Source organism: Camelus dromedarius, chromosome 24 (assembly GCF_036321535.1).
Source record: "Camelus dromedarius isolate mCamDro1 chromosome 24, mCamDro1.pat, whole genome shotgun sequence".
NCBI lineage: Eukaryota > Metazoa > Chordata > Mammalia > Artiodactyla > Camelidae > Camelus > Camelus dromedarius.
This window is the reverse complement of record NC_087459.1, coordinates 17,248,100-17,270,906: the sequence shown is the minus strand read 5'-3', so window position 1 is coordinate 17,270,906 and position 22,807 is coordinate 17,248,100. Positions and strand designations below refer to the sequence as shown.

The 22,807-nt window shown below is 40.8% G+C and overlaps 1 protein-coding gene and 1 non-coding gene across 6 annotated transcripts in view; both read right to left on the bottom strand.

Moving 5' to 3' along the window:
• Positions 1-22,807, bottom strand: part of METTL9 (methyltransferase 9, His-X-His N1(pi)-histidine) — a 42,743-nt gene that overhangs the window by 16,777 nt on the left and 3,159 nt on the right. For 2 of the 5 annotated variants that reach the window (XM_064478517.1, XM_064478516.1), the window contains exons 2-4: positions 9,661-9,851; positions 5,745-5,954; positions 3,162-3,346 (exon numbers count right to left, since the gene is read on the bottom strand). In XM_064478517.1, the coding sequence (XP_064334587.1) occupies positions 3,162-3,346; positions 5,745-5,954; positions 9,661-9,851 (586 nt within the window). Of the gene's footprint in view, positions 1-3,161; positions 3,347-5,744; positions 5,955-9,660; positions 9,852-10,033; positions 10,082-20,812; positions 21,162-22,807 lie in introns of those variants that run through there. The other 3 variants (XM_031433060.1, XM_031433061.2, XM_064478515.1) reach the window with 3 other exon arrangements.
• LOC116147257 (U6 spliceosomal RNA) lies at positions 14,477-14,583 on the bottom strand. The gene has a single exon (XR_004130791.1). It is a non-coding gene; the product is annotated as a U6 spliceosomal RNA (small nuclear RNA).

Below are 22,807 nucleotides of genomic sequence, written 5' to 3'. Positions count from 1 at the left end.
ATGCGTCAGGGCAGACTCCCTCCCGGGACCCGCATCACAATGGTCCTAAGGCTGGGCAGAGGCACAAGCCTCAGTCCTTCCATCTGAAGTGTGATGCGCCAGGGAGATTCTGGGAAAGGTTTCCCTCACTTAGAAAAATGTATAGGAGAAAATGCCCCTTTCTTTCCAAGACTTTGTCATGCCTGCACGTGACGCTGGCACTGCATCAGCCATTCCGTAATTGTTGAGGGGAATGTCAGCACACAGAAGGGGAAGAAACGAAAGCAAGCCTTGAACTTCAGTGGACACTTTCATTACTGAATTCACCAAACTTGGAATCGTTTTTCTAAAATAAACTCTTAATTTTCAAAAGCTACTTTTAGTTGCTCCTTCTGTTTCTTGAAAAAGCATCCTACTACCTACTTGCAGGTGTGTAAAGACTTGCCTAACAGTGTTCATTTCACTATAATTTATAAAGCAAACTGCCAGTATCTAAAAGTATGTCAACAGGGGCCTCCTCAAGTCAAGTTACTGTATGTCCCGCATTGTGCTGGTAAATGTTTACCAACCAGCCAGAAGGGAGAGGCTATTTGTGGAGTCTGCCAATTTCCGTGGTGTAGGTACTCATCATGGTCAATTTCAATAATGGCCAAGTTTAACAACCAGTTCACTAAGTTCCTCCCAATATAATTAACAATCAGCTGTCACGAGCCAGTAAAACCAGCTCCAACACACCACTTACGTCCAGACAAGGGCGTAGATACTTACATGCTGGTAAGGAATAATTTCCTAGGTATACTTAAGCAGAAAAGGGCAACACAAGTATTTATAATGGGCTTTAATTATGGAATCCGTTTTTTCACGTACACATATACTTGTATTTGCATAGACGATCTTTAGAAGAATTTTCAAGAAAGCTGAATAAGACTGTGGAACTGGAGTGGATGAGAAACGTCTCATTATATATTCTCTTGCAAGCTGCTTGAACTCTTTTTTTTTGAACCATGAGTTACCTTTTTATAAAAATTACAATTTAAAAAAATTAAACATCACTGTTTCCATTACTGCAACATAATTCTTCTTTTCATTACATACTTTCCCCTTCTTTGATACTTAAAACAATTCTCACTAGATTTAACAGCCCCTCACCAGAACTTGGTCAGTAAACCAAGCAGACTGAAATTAGAAAGATACATTTTGCATTTTTTTCCCCAATTTAACCTATGCCAACAAAATCACTGCGGTTCAATTTCAAGACAAATCAAAAAAATTACACAAGTAATTATTTCATCTACAACTGCTTTGGTTAAAAAAAATTAATTGAACCAAGTATGCAAAGTATACTCAGAAAGCCCTAAAACAGCCCGGTATTCATGACCGCACACAGCAAGATCACTCTGCCCCTCACAGCCCTTACACAGTGTCACATGGAAATCATCAGGATCTAATTAACGACTCAGACAAGGAAAGCACAAATAGAGTGCCACAAGCAGTCTACAAAACTTAAAGGTCACTAGAGGTCACCCATAGCAACAAGGTTTCATGTCTCAGGTTTGCTTGTATGTCAAACATCAGCTTCACTGGATTCAATAGTCAACTCTGTGCATCCACAATCAAGGAGCTTGTTTTCAGTCTTTACTGGCGATTGCCCTCTTGTCCAGTTTAACTTCCTCTCAATTTTTATGTCAGCAACACAAGGAAATAAAATCGTGGTTAGACTGACATTTCTTCTCTTGCTCTTCCACCTCCTGCTATGCCAGGAAGCAGCATTAAAGTTCCATCGTGTGGTTGCCCAACAGGACGCAGGAAGCCTGGGCCTTACAACCTGATGACTAGTGATTGCAATGCAGCGAGACAGAGCCGAGGTTTAATTACACAGGGAGCAGCACCGAAACAAGGTCGGGCTGCTGAATTATCAAGGACGACATTTACTAGGTTTTTCCCTGTACAACATGTGTATGTGCTATATGGGCACTCACACAAAAAGCAGTTTCGCTCTTTACCATGACAAAGGATTCAACACAGGAATGTAAACATGGAGAAGTCAGATGGGGGAGGGGACATCTGCTTATCTGTTCTCCTTCCCACCCACCTATGTCTAAAGAATTCTTCATTTTCCCCACCATCAACACAAATCTAAAACCATTTGGTAAACGTTAAGCATTAAATCAGAACAGACCAAAACCTGAGGGGGAAAAAATAAGGACAAGAAGAAATGAAGGAGCAAGTGAGTGGCGACACAAACCCCGGGTTATAAGCAAACATGAGCATTAGTCCTTAAGGCACAGATTTTCACAGATATCTGATAACTATGATACTTGCAAAACATTAGTGGATTTCTCAAAAATGTCTGCAAGCTCTTACAGTTTCTGAACCCAAACTGAACAAGGCAGTAAAAGAGAAAAAGTAAAGATTTTAAAGTATTAACATGTATTACTTATATAACAAATAATTTTTACATTACTGTACAATAACTTACGAAAATGCAAAAGAGGCTTAAAGTCGTAACTTTCAACATGACCTAAATTGCAAACCACATAAACTAAAACCAAGCGTGAATAAATGTGACTTTTGGCCTAAAGTCACAGTAAATATGAAGCAATATGAAATCAAACCATTTCTTCTGAGATATTCTTCATTCAGTATTGCTGAAGAGCAAGACATGGAATCAAGAAACCACATGTCACACAAAGAAATGATACATGCTGGGACATAAATGGTCTTCAAAAGGAAAAAACGGGTAACAACAGCATTTATCATTTTAGAGTCTGGGACAAGAGATGTAAAATACTTAACAGCTATGACATTTGGCAGGTATATACAGATAGATTAAAAGACATCATTTATTCCTTGACTCAGCTCATAAGCTAAAAAATTAATGGTTCAGGCTCCATTTAAAAGCAGGAAATATGGACACATTTTAGGTTTCAATCTCCAGCAGACAGATCCAGCTGAGTATTAATTATTACCACTGCAAAGGGTGTACTAGAGTTCTATAAAAGCCACACTGAGATGAACATTAAAACCAAGGTGATATTTTACAGGGGTTAACTGTATTCTGTTAAATTCCAGGCTATTCTGAGAAATACAAGACCATGTCTAATTGTGCACAGCCCAGAATCACAAATATCAATAAACGTCAATGCTGGATAACAGGCCAGTAAGTGGGTGACCACACTTACCGTTTTCCACGTAGGGATGAAAGGGTAAGACCAGGGCAAGGATGACCCTGCCTCTAGTTGGCTCCAAGACACTTCTGATATCTTTTAACAAAGTCAGGGGCTGATCGCAGCGGTCCAGCAAATTCAAGCAGCTGATGACATCATACTGGAACCCCGTATTCTGCCATTCATTTATGCCAAGCACTCTGGAAAAACCAGAAAGATACAAACCCCCTTAAAGACATCTTTTAAAATAATTAGATGCCAGTAAAGGTTCTAATTTTGTCTTCTAAATCAAAGTAAGTTCAAAATCTTCATTTATAATTTATATTTGCAGTAATAAAATAGCAAGGCAAAAGTAAGCAACTTATTTCTTTAAATTTAGCATTTCAGCTATTTCCAAACCTCAAAACATATAAAATTTCCTTTATAAGAACTAACATGTTTAATAAGTGTGAAGATCTAAGGTGATAAAAATGCTTAAGAAACTAGGGCATCAAATTCTTGAACAAAGAATCCTACTTTCTACATTCATTGGAATGTAATCATAGAATACATCATATATTCATGTTTTCTATTCCTAGGGTCCTATTTTTAAGACTGGCTAGGAGTGGTATAAGATAATTTCCATTTACAACCAATGATCTCTTGAGCAAATCTCTGTTCCCAGGAGAGAGATACTATTTCATACTCTTGAGTCTTCATATCTAAATAATTATATAGAAAAAGATAAAGCACAGGACATCCTATTAAAACAGTAAGTGGAGAGCATTGTTAACACACCATTCTGAGCCCTCAATATCGCACTCTCTCTTCCTCATTCCTTCCCCTCTTCTCTCTCCCTAAGAACATTTCTAGGCCCTTACGAAGTTTTACTCACAGAGGGGAGGAGTGCTTATATCAAAGAGTCTTTGTTAGCCACGCCTTTAAGGCAATTTTATAAATTACTCACTCCTGCTTGGTTATACCAGTCAGAATGTGGTAGGTGAGGCATGTTATGATAGACAGGAGGAAGAGGAAACCAGAAAAAGCACCTTTGGTAAACAACTCTTTGATCATGCTAAGCAGATACAGTAGAGGTATCTTAGAAAATTCTAAAAGCATAATGAGAGCTGTTTAGGAAAACTCATTAGTATGATGACATCTTAGAGCATTTTTGTATAGCAGAATAAAAAGGAACACAAACCACCCAGCTGCATCTTCTTTTCAATCTAGATTTTTTAAAAACTAAAGCCTTCCTCCAAAACAACACTCTGACAAACATCACGGGTCTAGTCAGACTCCTTTGTTGCTTGAAATAAGTAGGGTATTAGAGCTCCCAAATCACTCTTTTGTACTGGCATGACGACTGCAGTGATGATTTTAGAAACTGATTTAGCTCAAACTAGAGAGAAGATTCTACTTTCTGGATAAAAAAGTCATCAATTTCCTTTTTGATGGAATGAACAACTAAAGAAAGACTATTTGTATATTAATGCCTTAGTCAAATAGCCAATTTAAATTCATAAATTTACAAAAAACAAATTACATACCTGATTTTAAAAAACAACAACAAAATCTTAGGCCTATGTACAATGAAGCAGAAGTCAAACATCATCAGCATGTTTTCATCTAGAATAATCTTACTAAATCCATCTCAGAGTTATTCACAGATAGGTAGTTTCCATGTTGGTAATTTTGAAAGACAGAAACACATGCTCATAACAGAAAATTACAGCTTTAGTATCGGGACAGTTAAAACTATACCTACAGAAGTCCAACTTCACCTTCACTTCTGTTTTGTGATTTCTACTTGTAAACTCCGTTCCACGCTAAGACAAATTTATCAGCCCCACTCAAACTACGCATAAGCCCAGGAATCCTAACAAGGCATTAGAATTTTCCTCTTCTTATGAGAAAAATGAAAGAAGTGACTTGTCCAAGGTCACACTGTAAATCACTGGCAGACTAGAAATTACACCTTGGAAACTCTCCTAATATGTTATTCAGGTCAATGAACTTGCTCCTTCCATATACAGTGACAAAGAACCTGATAATCAGTCTTTGAACAAATGCTCCACGGTGATGGATTGAGAGTAAATGGTCATCACTTCGGTCTCCAGTATTTTTTCATTCAAAAAATAAAATAAAGAGGATATTAACATGAGAAATAGAATTCTTAACTACAGTATTTTCTTTTCTTTTTAAGAAAGATCCCATACCTACAGATAATGCATTAAAGTCAAGCATCTTTCAAATTTATATTAATGATTGTGGTTCTCTGGTGTCAAAAATGCATACACAATTTCTTTTTGATCACCCACATGTGAATTGTATGTGTGGATTTGATTCCAAACCCATCCCCACCACCCTTGTTTCCTCCACCATCTACGAACTGCCATTCAGATCATGTAAACTAATTTTCACATTAATTTTTTGGTAAAATCAGACCAAGGAAGGTAAACATGCTGCCAAAATTTTTTTCCTATGAAAACATAGAAAGATTTTCTTTTAATGCTTCGTCATGGAAAACAGTTTCTGTTTTATAGCCTTTAAATAATCTCAAAAAAAAAAAATACATCTAAAACCAAGAAATATACCCCAAACCATGTCTACAAATTATACCTGTATTTCTTCTTCTGAAGCTGCCATATCATAGTTTCAGACAGCTCAGTGGCATAAATTTCTTCAAAATGAGGGCTCATGATTTTTGTGACTTCTCCATCTCCAGCACCTAAATCAAGAAGTCTATGGGTTTTCCAGTCTGGATTAATTTTAAGCAGTCTCTGAAACTGATCTGGTGAAAACACAAACATTGAGCCTCTTCCTAGCAACCTGGAAAAGAAAAAAGGACAATGGATGACTCTATACAACATAAGCACTCCCCCACAATATACACACAAAGTAGTGACTCAGCCTTTAGAACCTGCTGAAGTAGTTCAACAGCCTTTTGAATCTACAAAATGTTTATTTTATAAATTATATGATTAAAATATATAGTTTATAAGATTTATGATTAAAAAGTAAAGTTAGTAAAATTAGAAAACATCTCCAGATATCATCATCTGTCTTTGAGGTTGCAAATAATACCCCAAAAAGAGTAGGGAAAGGAGAGGAATAAAAGGTGGGAAGGGAAGAATATGCAAGAAATTCAAAGATGAATGTGAAGAATTGAAGCCAACAAAGGAAGGAGATAGAAAGAGTAATAGAAAATATGTTTATCGGTTTAAAAAAATGACAGACCCACAGAATCAGACCACAACACTAGCCAATAAAACTAAGCAGAAAAAGCAAATAGAAAAAAAAAAAGCCATTAGAGTATGAAACTGAAAAATGAGTGAGAAAAAATAGCTCTAGATAATATTTTAAGAGACACTAGAGAAAAGAGGAAGAGAGGTCCTTGTGATATCAGTCAATTTGCATTAAGAAAGCAGATTCATACTTGTGTCAGTTTGTCCTATTATTCCTAAAATCCTACAAAAAAAAAAATCCAAAACACAGTAATGCCTTTGAAAAGAGAGGGGTTAAAATGGAGATGAAAGAGAGCTCTCAGAAAAGCAGCTGCAGATCAAACCGAGTCTCAGGAAGCACCATCTTGGGAAATAAAATGCACTCGCTGTTTAGAACTTGTTTTCTAGCTCTCAAACCCTTGTTTGTATATGGCAGGTGTTCTCAGACTTCCTTTAAGCAGCAGACCCCTTTCTTTAAATGAAGTGGACATTACTTAATAGATAATGTAAAATGAGAGCACTGCTGAAATGAGGTCAGAGCCACTGCCAGCCCATCCCTAGGCTCTTCTTTGCAGCCTGAAGCAGCTCCTGGGGCGCTTCCTCTTCAGACCCTGAAAAAGTCTGAGAACCACTGGTCTAGGAAATGGCAGGGAGGTCTGCATTGTACTGCTGCTTTCTGGAAATAATCATAAAGCACAGTATGTTTGTTACACAGTGACTGGAAAGACATGTGTAACTTGGTGCGCCCAGCTGGTGAGACCAGTTTCAGGAAAAAATTAAAATTACAGAGTTCACATAAAACTCCCCATCCCCTTTCCCATTAAGGCCTTAGGAGAAGGTCAACCAAATCTACCAATGTATCTGCAGTAAATCTTCTGCCCCACAAAAACGCTAAAATGGGAGCGGGGAAGGCCAAAGGGACTTTTACCCACTACAACTGCCTCCCTGAGAAAACCACACCTCCTAAAACACAAGCTGTTTTACAGCTCAGTAGTTCCTATCTTCTAGTAGGAAAACAGGCTGCAGAAAGATCTGAGAAAAGGATCTGAACTTAGTGAGACAGCTATTTAAAATTTCACACAGAAGCCAGAGTCAGAGCAAGGAAAAGTGACAGAGGTCGGAGGTCACAGGCTTGGGGGAATGCATATTTCAAATGCTGGTGCTGATCTGCCATAGAACCAAAAGTACATTGCAAAATAGTTAATGACTTAAACTTTCCCAATTATAAAATAACATGCTCCCCCAGCTATCTCTTTGGAATCTAACGACCTTTGACATGATAATCATAACATTCTAGAGCTACAGGTCATCTGAGGTCAGAGCTCAGGTGTAAAGGCACCAGGCAGAGAACTATTGTCCTATTTCCAAAGATCATGAACAACAGAGGCTACACAAAAAGATTTAAACTGTCAAAAAAAATAAATTAAAATTCATCGAGCCCAGCATTTCTCAACCAGGATGGACTCTGCCCTCTAAGGGGCACTGAGAATAGGTGGGGAGAGTTTTGGGTGGTCGCAATGACTTGGGGGTGCTACTGTCATTTAGTAGGCAAGGTCAGAAAAGTTAGACTTTCTGCAATGCATAAGGCAGTCCATGTGTTTTTGGTGTGTGTGTGCAGTAACCATCCTAGGTTCTCTGGCCACAGTCTAAGTTCCCTCTAGATTTAGAGTCCATAGAGGAGGTACACCTCCTTACAAATATCTTCCTTATAAAATAAACTCTGAAAATACCTGTCAAGCCTCTCTCTACTTGGCCTTCCCCTTTCCCACATAAAAGTCTGGTTAAGTATCTTATCTTCTTAATTGAAGAAGGTTACCATAGTAATTATTTCTATAAGAGACAGCCACTCATGGTAATAAGCTACCATTGCCAGGGGTGGAAAATACCAATGAGCTCAAAATTAAGCTTTCAGTTGAGGCCCGGACACAGGGCAAGAGATATTTTTGTTTTGTTTGGGGGTGGGGAGGATGAGGGTTATTCAAAAGGGGAAAAAAAGCAGAAGAGCTGTAGATAAGGGAAGTTAAAATAAAAGGGATTTATTAATTGTATTGCCTCTCTTTGATCAAACTGTGAAATCCCAGAGCAGATAATTTTAACCAGGGGCCAGTGGGGTAGAGGTAGGGGTTAAGTGGTTTAGAGTTTGAAATCTCCCCCAAATTATATGCAAAATGTTGAATGTAAGGACTATCTGAAGAGAGGATTTCTACCTTTTACCACTTTCAAAGAGGTACAGGACTCAAAAAGGTTAAAAGTCACTGCTATGGCGACTTGTCTGCTTTCCCAACAAAAATATACATGGTATAGAATAGAAATTCAATGCAGCCAATTTTAGAAACAAAATGTCAGACCAAGTTGTATAAACTCAACTATCAATACAAAAATAACAACTGTTTGCTGAAGCAAATTTAAGGCAATTTCCTATCAACAATGAAGAAAATCAAGTAAGATACCCTGAGAAATGGCTCATGGTGCTTGAAAACATATTTAAGGACCAGATGATAGACTGAGGATCCAGACACTCATTAGATGCTGGCTCCAAACCTCAAGGGAAGAAAAAGTGGGCCCAGCCAGTGGTATTAAGCAGTCCAAGAGGCTTTTGAAGGACTGAGTCCTGCTGCTTTTCTTTGGTGTTCTGGATTCTTGGGCTTTGGGGATGTTAGAAAATCTGGCCAAGAAAGGATGAAAATATTCCTAGAGCTTTTTCCATAAATTTATATGAGATAATCAACCACTCTTGGGATAGAGAATTCCACAATAAATTCACAAAATTCTAGTGAGCCCAGAATTATGTAAGAACAGATGGAGGACCCTTGAACAAGCCACCATCCACTGCTGGGCTGAATCAGATCCCTCCCAAAAAGACTTGCTCCAGGGAAGTGTGCTTAAAGCAAAGATCTTACTCTTCAGCCTATGTTAAGGGCTTGGTTCCAAGTATCCTGCTTCTTTCTGATAGGTCAGCAGCAGCATAGACACCATCTGGGAACTTGTTCAAAATGCAGAATCGCAGGTCCCACCCCAGACCTTCTGACTCAGAATGTGCATTTTAACCAGATCCCCAGGTGATACCTGTGCATGTCAAAGTTGGGAAGCACTGTAATTCCCATCACAGAAATACACACCAATGAGGCTATTTATCAAGTTACGGTGAATTTAAAAAGCATAACTGCACAGGCTGAGACACTGGACCAACGATTCTGACTACAAGTGCTGTAGCTGTAGAGGCAGTCAACATCTCAACAAGGTCACTTTTCTTTTTCCTTTTCTTTTTTTAGACCTAAGGATAAAGAAAAAAATATCCAAGATTCACTTACCCATTGATAGATGTTCTAGACATAAACAGGCTAAAAACAGATGACACAAAGGAGTGATATAATTGGATAAATAGCCAGCCGGATTTCTCAATGCTGTTGTTTAAGAAGATCTGTGTTCCTTGATCAAGGTAACTCTGAACAAAGACAGCCTGGAGTGATTCGCATAATTTCTCTCTGTTGCACACATACCACTAAAAAAAGAAGAAAAAGAAGAAGAATGAAAACATGTAACTGAAGCATCATCTAAGAAGTCCAAAAACAAAAAACAGAAGACTAAATTAAACCTAAGATTTCCAAATTCTATAATCTCCTGGCACTCTGAGGATAATCATCATCTCTTATATTCATATGCCACCTATAAAGTACAACATACTTCCTCACACACAATTTCTCCTTTAATTCTCATAACCCTCAGGGTAGGGAGAGAGTGAGGGGAGAGGGAAAGGCTGGCAGTTATGCAGCTCAGTAGTGACAGAGCCAGGCCACAGTCCATGAGCTCCGCCTCCAGGCCCAACCCTTCTGTCACTATACCCCCTGCAACCTGAGATCTAGGAAAGCTCGGATGGCATCTGCCTCACTGAGATTCAACATAAGAAGGCAGTAACTACCAACATCAACTTTGTTTTAAAATAAGAAAAGTCATTCAATGCAATGATTTGACTCAAAACCCCCAAACAAATCAACGGCAGAGTGAGCAGCAGAATTTAACACTCCAGTGACCAGAGTAAGCTGCCCTTTAGAAATATTGAGGTTTGCTTTACCAGGTCATAAAACATTCTAACAGACAGGAGCCAAATGTGCTTGAAAAAGATTAAGCAGTTACTTAAGGTCATACTGCAATCAATGAGAAGACAAAGTAGTAACATGCTAAGAACCAGATTTCCAGGAATAGGCTCTAAACAGAACACACTTTTTGAAACAAAAATTCAAGAGCCTCAACTGTAGATGAAATGTAATCTTCTATAATAAATGTTTCCCATTTTCAGTCAGAGTTAGTACACTAGAGAAGCGGGGAGGCGGACTGCAGGGTGCATCAGCTTTAGAGTCAGCCATACCAAGTCCTGGCTCAGCCATTCCTTATGTAAGCTCGCACAAGACACTTAATCTCTGAGCCTCTGTAAACTCATCTGTAGACCAGAGATGTCACTGGTTTCTATCCTGGTAGGTTACTGAGAGGATTAAACAAGATAACGCAGGCAAATCCTCAATATAGGACCAGACACACAAGAGACTCCTATAATAATAAGAGCAATGATATAAAGTCCCCTAACACGACCTGATAAATAAAAGTAAGTCCATTACGTACCATAATGAAACTGTAGAGTAGATTAGTTACTATTAATCTATTAGCTACTAAGAGACAATCAATTTCTCCCAATAAGGAGCCAAAAGTAACCTGCTTCCCCCGGCAAATATGACTATTCACCGTAGGTGTCCCGTAACTGCTTGCACAACTGGTGGACCAATTTTACAGTCATCCTAAACTTGCTAAATACTGAATGAAATCTTGGGTAACATTCCTGACATTAACACTGAAAGGAACCAGTTATAAACCAACACAAAGAAGCAAACAGGCACATTAAAATTTTAAAGATTAACCAATCTTTTTACAAACCCTGTGCCCTGAACTGAATAAACTAAATCTTTCCAATTGTTGGCTGATCTGTGTTAATTTACCATTAAACACTGTTATTAAAACTGCTTGAACTTGAAACTATTTTTATTTTTCCCACTCTACTTGACAAGCTATGAAGCTTCTTACATTGACTGCCTACAATTTTCTTAGTCTGAAAATGTTCATGCTTAATCATTAACTAATTCTTAATACTCATTGTGCCTGAAGTTATGCCCCAGTGCAGGTCATAAACCATTTTTTATTATACTCCTGACCTCCTGGTTCACATTCTGAACTCTGTAATAAGAGGCCATTCTAACTTTTTTTTTTAATTCTCTGAAATGACTAATCAAGATGAAAGCCATCACCTTGGTAATAGGCAATCAGGTACATTCTATTAATGTGGACAAGAAGTCATTCAAGTGGAACAGAGAAGCAAAGAATTCCTTGGCATCCACTTATAAATGGACAACCAGAACAATAACGGACTCAGACTTCCAGAACTAAGCAAGAACTGGCACCGTTAACTGCAAATAACGCTTTTAAGTGCCAAAAGGAAAACTCAAGTTTTTTAATAGCGTTTCTCTCAATTCATCAACATTAACACATGTGGTTGAACCTTTACTACCATACAAGTCTTTCAGAAAGAAAATGCTTACTGAACAGAATGTGCTAAGAATAAAAAGACGCAATGCCCTTCTCTTTAAAGGTAAAGGTTAGAATTCATGTTCCTCCTGCCATTTACATGATACAAATGTCAACTCCATAGCAGCACTATCCATAACTACCAAAGAGTGGAAACAACCCCGATGTCTGTCAACTGATGTATGGATAAACAAGATGTAGTTGATCCATACAACAGAATATTATTCAACCATAAAATGGAATGAGGTATTGATTCATGAGACAACGGGGATGAACTTTGAAAATACTATGCCAAGTAAAATAAGGCAATCACAAAATGCCACAAATTGTACAATTTCATTTCCATGCACTGCCTAGAATAGGAAGATCCAGAGACAGAGAGTAGACTGTGGTTGCCAAGGGTGTGGGGAGATGAGGCAATGGGGAGTGTCTGCTAATGGATATGGGGTTTATTTATCAAGTGATGAAAATGTTCTAAAATTAGAGTGGCAATGGTTATGCAACCTTGTGAATATAAATTTTTTAAAAAGATCCAATGAGATTATGTTGCTATGTGACTCTCTTAAACAATAAAAAAAGACAGATAATTTTCCCAAAAACAGAGATGAATTCTATGGTCAATTTTATGGTCATGAATTTTGTCTTGATAAAGTTGTTATTTAAAAAAAATATATACACACATCTTAATGTAGTTGGTATTTTGATCTTCCAGAAATTAAAAGTGGTTTGAAAATTTAAGTGACCAAGTAAACCTCTTTAAAAATGCCAACTTTTAAATGCAAATCTAATCGTGTCACCACCCTGCTTCACAGAAGTCCTGACATACAAAATAATCAATATGGCTTACAAGGCCCTGCATGGTTTGTCCATTCTGTGTCCACAGCCTCATCTCATGACACTCCCTACCAATGCATTACACCCAGCCACTCACCATGTCACACTTTACTCTTCTTTTTCTGGAAGGCTCTTTCTCAAGGCTGTTTCACATGGTATTTGCTCTGTCTCCTACATTTCCCACCACCCAAACCCACTCCTTGTTTACCTGGTTAATGTCTCCTCAGTAACATTCATAACCACTGAACTGAAAACTGGTATGTAATTGCGTGTTCAGTGTCTATATCTTCCCAGGTAGACGGGAAGCTCCATAAAAGGTGAGGGACAATGACTGACTTCAGTGTCTGGCACACACATAGATGAACAATAAATGTTCATCTGTCTAACAATAAATTATTCTTAAAAATCAAAGGCAGTCTAACAGATAAAATTCAGAGTTTCTAGCAAAATCCTAACGGGAACACAAGGATAACCATGGAGACAGCTGTCACCAGGTTTCCATCAATTTCTAAAACTCCAAAGTTTTTGCAAGGCCTAGCTTAAACTCAATTCTGCAAACAGTGGTTAAGCTACCCACCCACCACACAACTGCATCAGCACAGCAAGCAATGAAGGAAGACATGGACTGGGCACCTGCCCGTACCAGGCACCTAGCCAAGCGCCTCAGCTTTCATTTCCCACCTCATCACTTCTGAATAAATGTGAAACCTGGCATTTCTGAGCACTTCCAGCTCATTTAAGCTCCTGTTTTAGGTTCATATGATTTTATAAGAGTTTCTCTCAAAGAAGATTCTCTTTGCTTCACTCTATACCCAGTATGTCTCTCTGAGGGTCACTTTTAGAAAAGAAAGCAGGACTATTCTGCGCAATTAGACCGGACTGGATGTGTCTAAAGACAATCTGATCTAGAAAACAACTAAATTACTATAGGGCAGGGTTTCTCAACCTCTGAATTACTGACATTTGGAGCACATAATCCGGGGGCTGTCTTGTGCACTGGAGGACGTTCAGCGGCATCCCCAGCCACTCCCCATCAGATGCCAGAAGCACTCCCCCACCCCCAGTTATGACAACCCTAAACATCCCAGACACTGCCCCGGGGTGCAAAGTCGGCACTGCTTAGAACCCCTATGTGAGCTTACTCAGAAAATTTCATAAGTGCTTCCTAACCACCCCAGCTCAACAGTGGTCTAGGGAAAATTAACAATGGACTCACTGGCCTCCAGGAACTTACATTCCAGAGGAGGGGAAAAATCAGAACCAAGAGAAATAAGTAATATCGTCATGATATTGGCCAGGATCTTCAGGCCTTAAATAAGTAGTCACCTTGCCCTTCAGACGTTGACAGAAAATCAGTGTAGGAGCCCCTGCAACATTTGGCCGTCCCCCTGGAGCTACCTCTCTCTCTAGACAACCCAGCTTAAGTGAAAAGCTGTAATGAGCTCACACTAGGTGGCTGTCTGTAGGCTCCCACATGGGTTCAAACAGGGGTGTTCCTTGAACGTGGGCTCTGCAAAGACTACAGAGACAAAGGTGCGTGGGCAAGAACAAAGCATCATGCCCATTAAATGTTCACATTAAAGAACTGGGTGCCAGCCCTACTGCAGGGCTGGACTCCTCAGCTGGAGACCACAGAGTCTGAAAAAGCATCTTATTAGCATCTTCCTTTAAAGTTCACTTGAATTTTGCTCAATCTAAATAAGCAAGGAAGTCTTTTTTCTTTTTAATATGGAATGCTTCACAAATTTGCGTGTCATCCTTGTGCAGGGGCCATGCTAACCTTCTCTGTACTGTTCCAATTTTAGTATATGTGCTACCAAAGCGAGCACAGTAGGGAAATCTTTTAAATAACAGTGTCATCAAGCCAGAGTTATGCCATGCAGTCATCCACTGATGCTAATGGTGAAGTAGGATGCGATAACTAAGCATAACCTCTTCTAAAAGATGTTACAGTAAAAGCAGTGTTCCTTCTACTTTCAACAAGACTGTAAAGATACTAATAATTAGCCAAATAATAAACAGCCAAGTCAGGTAGACATGAGTTTTGAATGTGTATCTGGCAGTATTAATTAACCAAAATAATGAAGTATTAAGTCATGTCTTAAAGATTTCATTAAACCCATGAACATCGCCTAATCTTTACATAACCTTGTTTGATGGATCATTCCTTTAAAGTAGAAATGCATTTTTCCTATAAAATTATATTTGCTTATCAGATTGAGGGATAGAGTTAAAAGTTTTTCTGAAATTAGCTGAGTTCCTCAACTAGTTAAACACATACCATGCAACAGTCTTTTCTCCCAAAATACAAAGGACTTGAGCACATTAGTAGAATCGGAACTATAAAGTTATTTTTAAAAACAACTTCCTCATTTTAGGTAATGTGGTATCATAAAAAAAAATTAATATTTGTTCTTTATCCCCAGTTCCCAGCACAGAGCTCCTAAAAAGCTTGGGGAAACTCCGGAGTGATAAAAGCACCTTCTGTGTGCTCCAGAGATAACCAGGAGGGCAGGGTGGAACTTTCAGCTCCACCTCTAACATCCAAGGAGGGGAGAGAAGCTAGAGATTGAGTTCAACCACCAATGGCCAAAGATTTAATAAATCACACCCTGGTAATGAAACCACCATAAAATCCCTAAAAGACAGGGTTCTGGGTGCTTCCAGGTGTCTGAACACATCGATGTGCTGGGAGGGTGGCTTACCTGGACGAGGCATGGAAGCTCTGTGTCACCCTCTGACCCCCACACCTTGCCCTATCCATCTGTTCCATTTGGCTGTTCCTGAGTTATACCCTTTATAGTAAACCAGTAAACATAAGTAAAGTGTTTTCCTGGGCTCTGTGAGTTGATCCAGCAAATTATCTAACCTGATGGGGGGGCTGCAGAAACCCCAGAATTTGTAACCAAGTCAGACAGAAGCATGGGTAGACTGTGGACCCCCAACTTGGAGCTGGTATGTGGAGTGAGGGCAATCTTGTAGGAGGGAACCCTTAAATCTCTGGGTTAACTCCAGGTAGTGTCAGAACAGAAATGAATCGTACGACATCTAGTTGGTGTCAGAGAATTGGTTGGTGTCAGTAGCAGCATGGGTAAGATTATTTTTTTCAACATTAAACTTAACCAAAGCAAGCACAAACTGGATGAAGGTCAGAACTTCGAGCCTCTGTCCCATCTTCATCTAACTCACAAACTGCAAAAACTCCAACTGGGTTTTTTGCACTCAGCTATATAATTTCAGTGTCTATGCAAAGGTCCCTCAGAATGGGGACAGTATGCTATTAAGAAGGCAGCCTAACAAAAAAAAATAAAAAATAAAAAATAAAAAGAGGGCTGCCTACTCTCACAGTCTCTCAGACAACAAAAGGTCTTCTAGGAGGGAGGTCATGAAACAGTGGGAAAAGCTGGGCCTTGAAACCAGAAAGTGTGGGGTTCCAAACCCAACTCTGCCATCCATCAACTGTGCTCATGAGCAAGTTTCATCTCTTTTAGCCTCAATCTTTCTCTGTAAAATGGGGGTGCACCACCTACCTCCAAGAGTTGTTATAAGGATTAGAGAGGATAATATATTTAAAGTGCCTGTCACTTAATAGAAGCAGAATAACTTGATTTTATTCCCCTTCCTGACCAAGGTCCACAAAAGCCAGTCAGAGAACTGAAGTTCAAGGGAATGCCTAAAAACCACACTGTAGGTCTGGGCACCCAGCCATTCTCAAAAGAAATGAGTAACCAAAGCATTCAGTACCACTAAAAACAACCAGAAAGGTTCCACTGAGGGGGCCCAGCAGAAACTTTCCTACTACAGGGGGTGGTAAGGCCAAGCCTAACAACACTGACCTCCACAACTAAGGATTCAAAAATCACATTCTGAGTTCTCCAGTGCGATCGTATCAGTCTGGACACATAATTACTGACACCCTCTCGTGTCTAAACACAGCATAGGAGTAAACATTCAGATCTTCATTCTTTTTCTATAAATGATACAAACCTAAACCAACAACCACTTTATGTGAGACTTCCACATGCAGAGTAACAAAGACACCCTTATGTCCGTGCAGGGAAACAACTTATATAGATTAAATTGCTTCAGCTTTGATTTAATAAATAAATTACTGGCAATCTCCATTTCAAACACTCACTCACTGTTAGTACTTTATAATCCTATGACTTTCACAAAGCTTCAGATGCTCTCAAAAATTGTCTTTTACTGGAAGTACCAGGGTCCCCTAAGGCACCTTCAGAGAAGAAGGTAAAGGCTTCTGGGATACTCAGCAGAAGAGAGCATCCCAGTGTTCTGCAAAACTGAAGCAAACACTTGTTTAGGGTTTCAACACAGGTTATAAGGAAGGAAAGAAACCCTTTTCAAAATCTCCTTGGTATTCAGCTGCAAAGGCCTCCAGACTCAAAGGCAGTTCAGAGGAGGACACGAACCTATCCATCAGTGTCTGGCTGGCTGGCTGGCTGATCGCCCTGAGCACTGTTAACTCATGCCTGGCTTCGGTCTACCTCCACAAGGTACATGGGAAGTGAGGGAAAGGAGACCAAATCTGTCCTCTGGCACAACCTTTGACTTCTGACTGTGATATCCAACTATTTGTTCATTTGGGAAAAAACCCAAATTCTATCCTAAATCCATCATCGCTTGTAGCAAAGCACAGTTCTGAATTTATATAAGGTGAAAAAAATAAATCAGATATGCATATATCTGCAATTTTAAGTTACAGTTTACTAATTCCTGATATCGAATGTTATCTGTGCTTTAGGGAAAAATAAAAAATACTCTGCAGTATGTGACCTGGAGAAAACAGTCCTGGCTTGGTTCCAGGGAGTTCTACAACAATTTTTTTTTCACTCCCATCAATTGAGAAGCTGTTGAATGCCTGTTATTATCAAGAACCTGGTTAGTTTAGCCTAAGAGTCCTTTCAAGTTTCTAGATGCAATGCCTCAAAAAGACTAGATCCAAAGCTTTTGTTGTTATTTTCTTTGTTAAGTTCCGGGTCAGCCAATAACGAAAAGTCACATATCTAGTTTCTCACTGCCTGGCTCTATTTCTTCCCAACAAATTAAACTCACCTTGCAACCTGTGACTAAGAGTGTGCTGCTGATTAAGGAAGCTGGAAATTTTCTCTGGAGAAAATTCTTTTTTTCTGTAAAGAGCCAGATAGTAAATATTCTAGGCTTGCAGGTCATAAAGCAGCAACTATGCAACTCTGCCATCGTAGCTGGAAGCGCTTACAGACCACAGGTAAATGAATTTGGTGGCTCTGTTCCAGCAAAACTTTATTTGTGGATACTGAAATTTGAATTTCATGTAAGAAATTTTCACATGTTACACAATAGTATATATCTTTTTGCAACCATATAAAAGGGTAAAACTAGTCTTACTTCACAGTCTGTACAAAATAGTCAGTGAGCCCAGTTTGGCCTGCAAGCTGAGAGAAGCCCTTCCTTGCTTCCTGCTTGCCCAAAGTGAAACATAATCCCGGTTTTGAAGCTAACATGCCAGATCAAGTCATTAAAATAGTGCCACCACTATGGTTTTAGAGCTGTTTTAGCTCAAAGGACCCTTTGTGCCTCTCCAAGCTTTAGTAACTAAATAGCTATTTTTAATGAATAAACATTGCCCAAGATTTCTCTTTTAAACACAGGATCCACCACCATAATTTCTTAATCAAATAAGCATAAGGAAAACTTGTGCTAAGTATGGTTCAATCAAATCCATAACTCTACTTTCATGCAACTCAAAAGAACCAGATGTGGCTGGCTTGGAACCCACACACCCAAATGAACACCAGAAGACCTTGTATAAACTATTAATTTGAAGCTGGGTGGTGGGCGGGGGCAGGGGGGGCGCATTATTGTTAAGTTACTTCACAAGCAAAAAAGTTTATAAGGCGAACTCAGGATCCTGGACTATAAAGCAGATAACAAATCATCAACTCAGCCACCTTGCAGGGGGAATAGTCTCCTATTCCCCTTTATGTCACTGTGGTTTCTATACACATGATTTCTTTTGCTCATTTTAATCTTTATTCATGGACAATACTTTCATAATGCAAATGTATCAACTCAAAACAATGTTTGGATTGATTATTCTAGGGAAAAGAGCCAATCTCCAGCCCAATATTCAGGAAGCACCTGATTAGTCTTCACTTTGGAGAAACTAGTTGCCAAGTTGCTAAGTGCAAATGGTTAAAACACACACGTTTTAACGTACACATACACTTCGTTATCTCAGGAGCATAACAAAGTAATAAATGAGATATCTGAAACCAGGATTAGTTTTCCTTAGAACCTAACAGATTGAGCTTTTAAAAGGTACACAATTAGAAAGTATCCTCTGTTAGGAGATATTCTGAGGCTATGTCTACAGCTGTAATTCTACCTAGAATTCATAAAAATCAAGTTGAACAGTTTTTCAGTTTTTTAAAACACGCCCATTTCTTTCATGAGCACTTAAAACAGATCAAGTCTACTGCAGTAAAGGTAATCACAAGTGCAATAAACACCTACAGCCAAGAAACTCCCGTAATTCAATGTCGATGGAAATAAGCCTCTTTTTCATTCTACTCAGAAACTTATTTCTACCAATTGCTGAACATGACATTTCTATTCATTATTTTACACCATTACCCATGTTCCTTATGGATATGTAACATTTTGGTAACTGTACAGTACCACTACAACTCTAAAAATGACTAATTAATCCATAGCAAAGAATCTGGTTTTTTCAAGATCACCTACTAACTTTATGTCCACTCAGTGATTACCTAACAAATTACAACAGCTGTGGGATTACAAAAAAATGGAAATTTATGATTTCCTTTAAAAACAGAAAAAAGGACCACTACAAATATTTGCTATAAAAAGTAAATACTACTTCTCTGAATGAACTGCTTTATCACCTTAGACAATTCTTTGGTTTCATTAAAACACAGAAGATCAACCTGGGTGCAACCTCTCTAAACAGCTGGCATAATAAGAAAAGTAACACAGGAAAATGAAAAATCTATGAAAATGACTAGACACAAGATGGGGAGTAATTAATTACTGCTCTCTGGAAAGGCAAAATGTACCATAAATGCTAGCAATTATGTAAGTCAACACTCTGGCAGAATTCAAAAGCCTGTTTTCAATGAATGCAATGTTAACCGCAAACTACATTACGGTCAAATAAGAAATATTTCACTTAATTCTACAACTGACCTGCACACACTTAAGTGGCACAAAACTAAGCTCATGAAAGGACTATCCAGCCGGCCACATTGGATCGTTCACAATCCACAGCTACAACTCTTAAAATAATTCATTCCTGCCCAGTTCTGTTTTTACAACCCTTCCAGTAAAAGCCTGCATCATCTTCCTCATTACATCTCTCGGGTCAGACACTAACACCAAAGTTTAAAGGAGATTTCTCTTAGGTAGGAGGGGAAGGTTCCATTGCATGGGAGTGATAACCTGTCAAACACATTTTTTAAGTGCTTAGGGAAAATGTCACCCGAACGAGCCCAGAGAGTTAAATGGCTCACGATGCACAGTTGTATTTCTTTATGACCCTTTGTACGTTCAGAGATTCAACCAGACAAAAAGAGGGATCGGCTTTCGGTTCTGATTCTCAGGGGTGATGACGGTTGTCCGGGATAGTGGGATTGGTCTGGTCATTTAGGTCTCAGGCCCCGGTGCCAGACGGGTCCCGGTCGCCACGCACTGGCCCCAAAGTTCCTCGGTCCTGGCGTCGCGAGCGGACGCCGAGGTGACCGAGCGCCTGCAATCACCGCCCGGAACCCGGGAACAATGCGGGGCTCCGGGGCGCCTACGCCGGGGCCCGGGAGGGGGAAGGGGAGGCCGTCATCCGTTCGCACCGCGGAACAAAAGGCGCCGGGCGTCCGAACGGGGAGCCCGGCGGGGAAGACGAAGGGGAAACTTTGTGAGAGGCCGGGGCGGCGGGGCGAGGCCCGGGGGCACCGTCGCCGCGACGCCCCGCACAATAGCAGGGCCGAGCGCGGGAAGGCCGGCCGCCACGCCCCCGCCACGCCGGGCCGGAGTTCGGCCCCGTACCTGGTGGTTCTCCTTCCGGCCGCCCGCGGCCGCCGCCGGCCCGCCGGGGCCACTCGTCATGTTCACGTACAGGGAGCGGGTGAGCGGGCTCCGCAGCGTCCACATCCTCCGCGCCAGCCACACGGACGCCAGGCTCAGGCACAGCCAGCCCGCGAACAGTCTCATCGGGGGCCGCGGCCGCTCGCTCGGATCACCGCCGGCGCCGGAGCGAGGAGGAGGAAGCGCCGCCGCCTCCAGCCACCGCCGCCGCCGCCGCCGCCGCCACCCGGGCTCGAGCCATCGCGCCCAACTTGCCTATCCAGCCCTTCAGGGCCGAGGCGGGGGGTGGGGCGGAGCGGGCGGCGCGCAGCCTTCCCGCCTCCCTCTTCCTCTCAGCCCGCGGAACGCCGCCTCCGCGGGCGCCAGTTTCCAGCCGGAACACGTACGCGCGGCTGCGGCGCGCTCCGCCCGCCCAAAGAGCCGGCCGGCCGGGAGGCGGGACAAAGGTAGCGCGCATCCGCCAGGAGCGCGTCCCCGCCTCCCGCCTGGCGCCCCCGCCTCCTTTAATGGCCGAAATGATTTTAATGTTTTTAAGTCAGGGAAGATCAATTCCGAAGTCGGTAACTGAAGCTTCCTCATCCCTCCAAGGTAGTGTCCGCAGGACTACTGGTCTTTATTCGCTTTAGTTGTTGCTTCTGGGCCCGTCATCCACCCCACCACCGGCGGGACTTTCACCTGATTGTGCCGATTGACCCAGGGGTGACCCTCATCCCTTTCGTAGTCCAGACACTCGGACCAAGTCCTTGCCAGAGACGGTTATTGCCAGTTCTTAACTGTTACAGGCTCAGCTGCGTAACGTCCTGTTTATATTTAGCGCTGACGAGCCAAACCCCCACCCCAAGGTCCTCCACTCTGCTTTGCAGGAGCTGCAAAGCCGACAGGAATCTAGCGGGGAAAGCATGCCACCAACTCCTCCCCACCTACCCGCCCCATTCCTCAAGCCTGGTAAGTTACAGGCTGCATATTTCTAAGAGGCATCGGTGAAAGCTCTGCCTTTGTGGGAAGCCACTTGCAGCTGGGGCAACTTCAAGTAATGTTTTGATGTTGATGACCCAGTCCAAGAAAGAAGACCCCAGATTAGAGACCCTGGCTGCTTGTATCCTTGAACTAACAAACGGAAGTTGGACCCAGCACTCTTAAAACGAACTAAGCTTTGGGAGCAATATTTATCCGGATGTTTCTTTGATCATTAATAGCACGGGAAGACTAGCAACGTTTCAGAACTGAAGTTACACTGTGTTCCAGTGTCTGAAGTTCTTCCTGCTGCCACCCAAACTACAACGAAGGAGTAACATATCTCATGGGTCCGCTAGCTTTAACACCTTCCTAGATTTGTTTAGAAAATGCTTTTAATTTAACTGCACTAGAAATAACATAAATACATTTTATTTTAGTTCAAGACAAAAGAAAGAAACCCTTCCATTAACTCCATTAGTGCAATTCTAAGATTGTCATTTAATAATGGCGTGATAATATACTGATGAGGAACAAAACGGTTCGTTGCCCACAGACATTTTTCTAAGCTTCGAAAAATCTCAGCACCTTTCACTAGCAGGGACATCTTGTTGCCTAATGGGACATAGGCTGTAACAAGTATACCAGGTGGGGGGAGGTTATAGCTCAATCGTAGTGTGTCTGCTTAGCATGCACAAGGTCCTAGGTTCAGTCCCCACTACCTCCACTAAATAAATAAACCTAATAACCTCCCCACCAAGAAAGAAAAAAAAAATTTTTTAATATATCAAAAGAAAAAAAAAAAAAAAAAAAGACTGGGCAGGGAAAGGGAGACAATACCATGTGTTCTCTTCCCAAGATATTCCCTGACTGCTTCTTGCCAAAATCCCAAAGAGCTTGCACCTTACTTAATCTAGTTCAAACCTCTTGTTGTACTGGCCCAAATCATCAAAAAAGAACATTAGTAGCACTCCCATATGATTCAGTTTGTTTACCACTGTC